The following is a 10,045-nucleotide window of genomic DNA, read 5'->3' as shown; positions in this document are numbered from 1 at the left end:
TTTCCTTCCTTTCCATACCTTTTCCTTCAAACCAAACATAGCCTTAGAGAACTGGTAGAGATGAGAGAGTGTGTGAAAGAGTTATTCCCAATTTATTGGGTAGCCAATGCAAAAAGTCTTTTCACTTTCCAACCTTTTCTTTCGTCTTTTCCTTCTTTCTTTGTCTTGTTTTTATTAGTGGAACCCACCTCATAAGGAGGGAACCCCAATAAGGATGGGATTAGCAAGGGAGAACACTTAGTGAGCTGGAAGGTAGTGGGCAAATCCAAGAAGGAAGGAGGATTAGATGTTTATAGGCTGAATAATCATAATCTGCCTCTTTTGGGGAAATGGTCATGGCAGTTCCCTCTTGAACAAGACATCCTTTGGAAATGAGTGGTCAAAGCAATTTCGGCTTACATTCCAACAGGTGAAATGGTGGTCTCCTCTCAAACAGAGTCCATTCTAGTCTTGTTTGGAAAGGTATAATTTATCTCTATCAATCTTCATTAACCACATTAGATATTTGGTTGAGGATGGGTCTCATGTTAAGTTCTGGACTGATACCCTGTGGGATAACAAATATTTAGTAGACTAGTTTCCTCGCTTATTTTGTCTATCCCTTAACCCAAATGGTGTTGTGCCCTTGTTTTAAGCAGTCTATCCTTCTCCATTCATGTCAGATGAGAGAGTTTGTGGAGTACATCCCTCTGGCAGGTTTTCATCTTTTTGTAGAGCTCTTAGCTCCGAGCCTTAGAATAGCTCTTTTCCAGTCAAGAAAGTTTGGAACCCTAGACTTCCGCACAAGGTGTGTTTTTATGTTTGGGAAGCTTGTTTGGGCAGGATCAATATGTATGATTAACTTCTAAGGAAGAGTAAGGATTTCGCTTATCTATCTCCTCACGTTTGCTGGTTGTGTCTTTCCTGAGGTTTATTGTAACACTTCCTCAATCTTATTAACTTGACTTGGGTCTTTCCTGAGGATGTAAGTGACCTGCTTCGCCAATGGAGGTTCGGAGGCCTAGGCAAAAAGAGCTCGTGTGAATTGGAGCCTCATTTTCCATGCAATTTTTTGGGGCTTGTGGGAGGAGAGGATTATGCGCATTTTTAATAACAAGAGTAGGTGTTTTCTGGAGTTGTTGGATTGGATCACACTATAGGTCTTTGCAACCAGTGGGTTTTGTGCATTGACGAGTCCAAATGAGTAAGATATGAAGACTTAAGTTTAAACATACTTCCTTTACTTTGTTCTGCTCCTCCAGAGAGGAACTTAACAAGGGTCACTCCTGCAGTTTTGGCAAGAATTGGTGGTTTTTTCTTGACAAACAGGGAAGAGGTCTTCTGGGTTTACAGCGGGCCCATTGGTGTTGCAAGCTCAACGAAGGCAGACCTGTTAGCTAACCAGATTGCGGTCAGGTCCTTCACTATAGAAGGGGACTCAGCCAATGTAGTTAGGTGGATGAGCTCAATGACAGGAGGCAGGATCACTTTTTAAACAACGGTAGACCTAGAGACTTAATTGCAACTATATCTTCAGTAATTAGGTGGATATTTTGGCAAAAACAGGGGTTAACAGAGGGTCTTTGTATAGGTAGCAGCGCCGCAAGGGCCTGAGTTATATGGAGCGCTCTTTTGCTTTTGTTGTATCTTGTCTCTAAAAACACAAACACTAGGATCATTCATTTGTTGAGGAATGCTCCTTGTAATGGGTGTAGTTGAGGATTCCAAGAACCTTTAGGGGCATTCATTTTTTTGGATTTTCAGAGGGGGAATGTTGGTCGACGGGATTGCAAATCTTATTGATCAAAAAATTCATGTTTTTTTTTCATATTTATATGGGGACCAGTGAAAATTTATTTTCTTGGATATAATAAATAATATTTTCACACGGGGGAATGTTGTTAACACTTGAATGGAACAAAAATGCTCCTTTTAATAATAGGTTTTTATGGCTAAAATGGCCATTGTCTTATTTACCTATGAAATAAAAAAAAATATATGTGCATTTACTCAAATAAATAACTTATCAAAAACGAATGGAAACTTAATTTAAAAAGTCCAAACATCAAAAAACAAGAATCCATTGACAGTAATTCAGCTTGAATTTGCCATATACAAATCTTTACAATATTTAATAAAGAAGATATAGATAGATAGATAGATATGTATGTGTGGCATAAAGTTGCTTTGTTCCCACAAATAAAAATTCGTCTGTATTACTATGACTCAAACTATTAACAGTTGTTATTGGACTACTGAATATTTGTTATAGAAGAAATAAAGATAAAGAGCCTAATTTACTTGTTTTGTGATTCATTAACGACTCCAAGAATAAAGAGTTGAGCTTCAATCATGCAAACATCGTTTCCCAGGAAGTTGAGCTTCAATCATGCAAACATCGTTTACCAGGAAGCCTTTTGGTTGGTCCTTGAGATCACTGAGTGGCATGAAGTTGGGCCATCCCCAATCAACTTCATCGACATGGAACCCATGTGTACCTGAAAATGAAATGCAAGAACTCAAATCAAAGAAGATACAACAAAATTGTGAGTGTTTGTGTCAATGCTGTCAATAGATCGGGTTGTGCAGAAGCAGAACCAGCTCTATGGTTCGTGCTGTTTAGGCTCAGGTCTCTTGAGCTGGTGGACGTGTGTTTTTTGTACTGTCACAATCCCAGGTAAGACGTGACGTGAATTCCGTCTATTGGAGGGAGACATTAAACCTTCAAAGAAAATTGGTTAAGATTATTTCCTCAATTCATAAATTCTAATAAACCTCCAAAGAAAAAACTGTAAAGGTGAAGATAATTTCTTCGTCGTGCTTCACGTACAATTGAACTGTTATTAAAATAAGAAGGGTAAATTATAAAGACTCGTGTTGTACTATGGGGTTCAGTGACAAAGACCCCCTGAACATTCACTTTGCGACATATACCCCCTTCTGTTAGAGTTCCAGTAATAACTTCAAAAAAAACCTCATTTAGATGTTTAAAAATTCTTAAATCTTCACACTAACATTTTCTTATTTATTTGAATAATTTATGATTTGATTAATTTTCTAAATATAACGTTGAAGTCCTCTCAATTGCTCCAACTTGCATATTTCTGGTTGGATTCAATATGGTTTTTAAAATCGGACTAGACTGGACGGCCAGACCGGAAAAACAGGGAATTGGTTTCGTTTTCCCCCAAAACCGTTGATTTTGGTCAGTAAACCGCTGAATCGGCCAGTTAATCGTTCGAACGGTTTTGACCATTTTTCAATTTTTTAAAATTTTTTTATTTTTTTATCAAAACAGGCCGACCATTCAAACCAGTAACCGGACCCCTGACCACTTCGATCACCAGTTCGTTTTTAAAAACCATGGGATTCAATATTCAAATGAAATGGTAGAGTTTTCTTTCTAGTAGATATAAATTTACGGTTTTCATTTGATTTTTCTTGATTAATTGAAGAAATGAGTGGATAACTTTTATATTTTAAAATAGAGAGAGACATTCATGCATGTCAATGAAATGAAATTCAGACTGCCATTGGATATTGAATAGCATAAGTAAACTAAATTCATCAAATTATTATATGCTAGTAATAAAATTAATTATAAATAACTTTAATATTGCATTTTATTAACAAAATGAACTAAAAATTACTTATATGAAGCTTGGAACCACATAATGAAGTTGGTTTGGGTCTTAATCCATTTGGAAAAATCTAAACCAAACCCAACCAAAGTATAACAAGAAAAGAGATAGAATATTTAAATTAGGAGTGAGCAAATGGGTAGGTTATACCTAGAACTTACCTCTAACCAGTAGGGATGGCAATTTCTACCCTACCGAGTGGATACCCACCCCTACCCTTCCCAATGGGATGGGATTTGGGGCGGGTACGAGTTTTGGAATTCTACAACCAATATAGGTACAGGTAGGGTACGGTATTAGGCTAAACCTGACCCTCCCCAACCCACATATTGTTGTAAAGCATATAAACTTTATGTACTAGGTGTTGAATTTAATAATATTATGAATTTTATGTGAATAATAATTGATGGTTTATGTGTATTTTACATGTCTTAATCAAATAATTAGAAATCTTGATGTTTATTTGTGTTGTTTTACATATTTATTGATTGTATATGACAAGAAATAATAGAAAATTAGATGTGGGTTTTAAACCCAACCCTTAAATGTGGGGAAGGTAGAGTCGGGGAGGGTTTTGCACTTTCATATGTGGTAAGAGTTTGGATTCTCAAAATCCAACCCCCTACTTGTTTTGGGGCAGGTATAGGTTGGGAGGTTTAAGGAGGCAAGCAAGGTCTAGAATTTACAAAACCCTCCCCGAGCCCGCCCTGTTGCCACCCCTACTAACCAGCCTTGAATCGGCCCTTCCTAATCTGTTATCAAGTAGGGTCTAGCTCAAATTCTTGGAATATTTACCCAAAAAAAACCCTCAAATTCTTGGAACTCCCACCTAGGTGGCTAGGCCGGTTCAAAGGTCTAGGGGCTTATCCTACTCAAACCAACCCAGAGAACTAACGTTGGTTAGCCTTGGTGGAACTACCCTTGAAGGTAAACTTGCCTTGAAAAAATTCCCAAAATACTTTAAGGAGGTGAAGATTTGAATTCAAGCACTCATGATTACAAAGACCTTGGTCTCTCACTTGACCATTAAGTCACTTAAATGATTTGACCATTTTTCTTCAATTTAATGTGTATAATAAGTATTGTAAAAGGTAACATTTACAAATTTTAAAGGATAAATGTTGAAACCTCTACTAAAGTTTGGTAATTGTAATCACCTCTTTTTGATTCAGTTGCAAATAGACCCTTCTATGAGAATCCTCTTAACAAGTACAAAAAAAGTCCAAAATAGCCATCCAATTATTGTTGAGACTGAATTCTAGTATTCTATAGAAAAAAATACAAACTTCATGGATAACAAAAAAAAAGAGTTTAAAATTACAACTTTACCTATAAGCAATTGATATGAAGGGAAAATTTGAAAAACAAATCAACTTCAGAAAAGAGATTGGAAAGGCTTGGGGTAGCAATTGATAGAAAGGAAATATTTGGAAAATAAACATTTTGGTCAAAAGTTATTGCATGGGTATTTTGGATAGTTTTATGCCTCTTAATTGAGGATTCTTATATAAGGGGTTTACTTGCAATTAAAAAAAAAAGTTCAGAGGAGATGATTGCAATTACCAAACTTCATGAGAGGTTTCAGCAATTTACCCAATTTTAAATTATAATAATAAGTTTTGAACTATATATATTAATATAGTATGATAATCTACATATTGAATCATTCAATTTAATCAACAAAGTTAACATAATTTTTGAACTATATTATTATTATTTTTATCTTTGCGAGCTTCTACAGGACTGTCTCCAACACTCGGGAATTGAAGAAGCTCTTGCCTTAGGCTGTTTTTGGTTTGAAAGAAAAGTTGGGAAAGGGCAAGGTTATGGGTGGAAATGGCCTGGATGTTCTCGTCAGGATGGTGATGGGAGCAGTAAAGGTGCCATGGTGCCTATGGCAGATACCGAACGAGGTGAAAGGCTTGCGTGGTAGGGTGTGGCTAGGAGAGTTAGCCACTCTTACAGAGAATGTAACTGTCAACTGTGTGGCCGACGCTTAATTAATTATGGCTATACCCAGATCAGTTACTTTGTGTCTAAGAGAAGACAAAATTGGTATCACATGCATATATCCATCAAAAATGTTGGGGGAATTATTTCGCTTCCTGAGTAACTAAAGATTAAAATCTGTTGGCTCATGTTCCTTTATTATGCCATGTCAGCTTGACGATTTGTCCCCAGTCTCCAGCTGACCTTCTTCCTCTTCTCCTCATGTGGTTAAGTGGTTTTATATTTTCTGTTTTGTTGGGGTCAGGTGGAGTGGCTCAGGGACAGGGAGTGAAAAAAATGGTCGTAGCTAAATTGTATGCCGCACTTTTGGGATTGACACCTTCTCTTACTGTTTGTACTTTCAACAAACAGTGCTTAAAATGAGAGAGAGAATGAGTCTTCTTTCCATTTCCAAAGCAAAATATCTCATTTTCTATGTTTGCCAGTTGCCACCGACTTGGTCCCTTACTCGTAAGATAAACTCCACATGAACCACCTTCTGTTTTGGATCAAGGGTTTCCGCATCAGCCAATTCCAAGTATAAAGAAAGACTCTTGTTCTACCCCTTTGCATTACCATTGGGATAGAGACGTACCTTCCTGAAACAAAGTTGTTCATCATAACATAACACCAAAACAAGTTAGGAAACGAACGCAAAAGTTGTTACCATTTATGATCTCCAACAGTAAACACTTCAGAGTAATAACGTTTATTGACCAACCCAGATGAAAACTTCAGCTCCCAAATAACAAGTATTCTCAACCAAGTATCCACAAGAAGGGTCATCGAAAGTACTAAGAGACATGAACTGAGAAAATCATCGTCGAATGAAAACGACTTGGCTTGTCATCGGAATCTAAGCACAAAGATACAATCTTGTAAGGAAAAAAAATTAGGTAATCAGAACAAAAATGTTTCAAAATGCTACAGAGACTACCCTTGATTCAGTTTCAGACACCAGCTTTCGGCATAAAAGCAACCTAAATTAAAGCTCCCTTGTCTCCAACTTACTTCCATTGTTTTCAGATTGCTAGTCCAATAAAACCTATGCTAAGGAGAGTGATTTTCTTATAATTGTGATATACTCTTAACCCAAATTAAACCATGTTTTTTGGTCATCACAATCCATGTTTTACTTCTATATAACCAGTACTGTCTAGATCTAGAAGAAATTACCTTGTACAACCAAGAATTCGTCCGGAAATTGGTCAAATATAAATAACCTGAATTTCGCATTAAGCTCCCAGCCAAAAGGAAGAGAGTTTGTCTCGGAAATTGCCAAGTACAAGGAGATATGATCTTTCCCATTTCTTCTCTCGTTCCCTTTTGGATGTAAAACCAGCTTCCTACAATCAAAACCATCCATTTAGGTTTACATGTCATAGTTCAAAAGTTAGAATTGGTAAACTTGAAGAAATGAACAACCATAGATAAGTTACAGCAACTATAAACGTTGAAACAAAGGGTAGAGCTATTAGGAATCAGTACTCAGATAAGTTATATTAAGAAACTAAAAAGTGGGGACCTATTGTCACTTCCTTTTGATATGTTTCAACATATATCTTCTTCAAGAGCAAAGAGGGAAGTGGAGAAATAGAAAACATATATAAAACAATTTGAAGGCATACCATTTGTACCCTCCAGCTTCAAAATTACCAGAAACATATTTATTCAGCGGAGACTCTAAAACTGAAGAGAACGGTTTAATCTTTAGTGTGTAGTGAGCTGGTTTTTCTTTCCTAAAACATCTTAAAGTTCCTGCAAATTATGGGGGAAAATGATTTAGCTGTTAAATATATAAAAAACCCAAACGTAGTATGAGAGAAGATCTTTAAAAGAAACTTACTTTCTTCACGGTTCATTTTTGCCAAAGCCCAAAGTTGTCACACAGTTGCTAGTTCTTACGAGCAAACTTACTACGCATTTGGCAAGTCTTTCCGCGCGGGTTTCCAACTGTTTATAAGCTCGGAAGTCCGAATTTTGGGCTTTTTCCATTTGGCAAAGGGTAGATCTGTTCCGAAAAAGACGCAGACCGTTGAAGACGTGAGAAGCCCGAAATTGGGCTTTTTGGGAAGCTTCGATTGAAGCTTTTGTAATCTTCTAGCTTCTTCAAACGTGTGTTTCTCTACACATGCTTGTGAGAAAATAGTGATCTTTCGTTAAAAATTAGCAAATGTTTCGAGCCTTAACCCTGAGCTCTGCCATTGTCGACCTATGTACTTCTCTCTTCTTCTTCTTCTTCGAGTATCATTCTTCTTTTTCTTCTTCCTATAGCTAACCTTTCTCTCCTTTTTGTAGGTATACCATTGAAGGTAACTTGCTACGATCGAAGGTTTGAAGACTTGCGAACAAAACAGGTACAACCCCCCACCCACAACTATGAAATGCACATTTAAACCTATATGTGGGTCCCACATGTGTTAATTGTTATGGTTTGTTGGCCCACACATGAGACATTCGTATATACATAACACCAATTTTCATCACATTATCAAACGGTCTTCCAACTTTTATGGTCTTTCTATAAATCTATTAGAAATGTTTCAACCAAACAGTACCAAACGGTCTTCCAACTTTTATGGTCTTTCTATAAATCTATTAAAAATGTTTCAACCAAACAGTCTTTGATCTTTTAAGATCTATTTGTAAAAGCTCACTTGGTCTTTTAAGTTTTAACCATCATATTTTGCAATAGATATTCTGAAAAAGACCTGTCAAAAAAACACTTAATTTTTAAATTTTAAGGGCGCAGACGAGTTACAACATATATACAAGAAAGGAACTGAACTCTTGAGTTGCCTCTCAGACTTTGAGAATTGAAACAGTGACAGGCTCACCCAGTTTAAATACTAATAATCAATCACACGTCGCTTTAGGAGTCCAGGTCTCCCGCAACACTTGAAGCACGCCGGAGTACACCTCCAATCATATTAGTGCACGTCAGCCACGCATGAGAATCCAGGCCCATTTGTGTTTGTGTGAGTTCACTATACTGCCTGTTTGGCTCCTACGCTTCTTAATATTTCAATTTTTAGGGGAAAAAAGACGGTTTGAGTCATTCGACTACCCAGAGTGGAGTGGACAAAATCAAATCTATTCTTATGCATCCGGAGGCTGTATACGTTTTCCTACCTTTTATCTCTCATTTTTATAAAAAATAAATAATAAAAGAAAAGAAAAAATCAACAGATTCTATTTCAAAAGAAAATGATAATATATAATCTATATCTATACAGTAGACCACAATGTGCTAAGCTGAGCTGGCATATTGCTGCGTTTTGGTTTACTTGGGAGCGCACTTTCTTCCTTTAGATTTTTTACAGTTTTTTTCAAGAAACACAAGTTAAGCTTAATAACTCCAGGTCTCCACGTCACTAGGTTCTCAAAGATATCTTTGGGAGCCCAAACGTCTCAATCGTTTTACTATTATCAAACCGAACTTGGATTCCCAAAACATCTCAGTAAACATCTCAAACCGAACTTGGGTTCCCAAAACATCTCAGTAAACATCTCAATTCTCAACCAAACATCTTCCTCTCAAAACCATTTCAGTCATTGCAACTTTGTAAGTTCAGCCACTGCAAGTTCATTGTAAGTTTCAAATATTTTAACCTTCTCTTTCAACATCTGAAACCCATCTAATGTTTTTCTTGATTAAACAAGTAAGAACATAAATTAAAAAAAAAAAAACAAGAAAAAAGCATTAAAAAAAAGTAAAAATTTTGATCCGAATCAAAGTGATACCCGTTTTTAGACCTGTGTATGGGCCGGCCCGGCCCGGCCCGACTCCCGAACAGGTTTGAACAGGCTTTTTGGCCCGCGGGCTTAATCTCGGGCCAAAAAGCCCGGCCCGCATAAAATTCGAGCCGGGGTCGGGTTTTTCCAAAATAGCCCGGCTCGAGCCCGGCCCGGCCCGACCTATAGTTAAACCTAAGTAAAAACCCTATGTGATGTCCATTTGAATAAATTTTTTGATTTGAGAAGGTTGTTGATTCACTTGTAGGCCCATTGTTCATTTAAATAGGGGAAAAAACATTTGAATTAAAATAGATGATGTCTAATTGAATAGGAAAAATTTTGATTTTCTTTTATTAGGTCGGGCTTCAGGCTCGGGCTCGGGCTTCGGGCTTTTTATCAGGGCCGGGCTCGGGCCCAAGTTCTAGGCCCGTTGGTCGGGCCGGGCTCGGGCTCGGGCCTATTATTTTTCTATTAATGAACACTAAAAGCCCGGCCCGAGCCCGGCCCGGCCCAGCCCATGAACAGGTCTACCCGTTTTAAAGTCCTGGTGAAGAAGACGACCAAAACGGGCCTAATATGACTCATTTTCGTTTGGAACTGTTTCACATAAACGGGTTCATTGTTTGTCGTTTTAAAACGGGCCTATTGACATCCGTATCCTACACGGTTATGATAATAAACGCATAAGACACAATAAT

General features: G+C 37.3%; 1 protein-coding gene across 1 annotated transcript; it reads right to left on the bottom strand.

The window, feature by feature from the left end:
* Nucleotides 1-2,325: 2,325 nt before the first annotated feature.
* LOC148802079 (ubiquitin C-terminal hydrolase 12-like) lies at nt 2,326-7,471 on the bottom strand. The gene is made up of 4 exons (XM_088897816.1): nt 7,456-7,471; nt 7,238-7,367; nt 6,786-6,955; nt 2,326-2,477 (listed from the first exon to the last, which is right to left on the bottom strand). The coding sequence occupies exons 1-4, from the start codon at nt 7,469-7,471 to the stop codon at nt 2,326-2,328; spliced, it is 468 nt and encodes a 155-aa protein (XP_088753942.1).
* Between the last annotated feature and the right edge of the window lie 2,574 nt (nt 7,472-10,045).

Source organism: Nelumbo nucifera, chromosome 2, assembly GCF_055504915.1.
Source record: "Nelumbo nucifera cultivar China Antique chromosome 2, China Antique-T2T, whole genome shotgun sequence".
Taxonomy (NCBI): Eukaryota; Viridiplantae; Streptophyta; class Magnoliopsida; order Proteales; family Nelumbonaceae; genus Nelumbo; species Nelumbo nucifera.
Note: the sequence above shows the minus strand (reverse complement) of the source record. Positions and strands in the feature narration are given on the sequence as shown.

What these genes read in the sequence shown, in the direction of transcription:
- LOC148802079 (XM_088897816.1), bottom strand. An exon ending in GAAGCTGGAGGGTACAAATG is followed by an intron (nt 6,956 to 7,237) that starts GTATGCCTTCAA and finishes TTTTGATTGTAG; the next exon opens with GAAGCTGGTTTTACATCCAA. An exon ending in CGAATTCTTGGTTGTACAAG is followed by an intron (nt 2,478 to 6,785) that starts GTAATTTCTTCT and finishes TTTCATTTTCAG; the next exon opens with GTACACATGGGTTCCATGTC.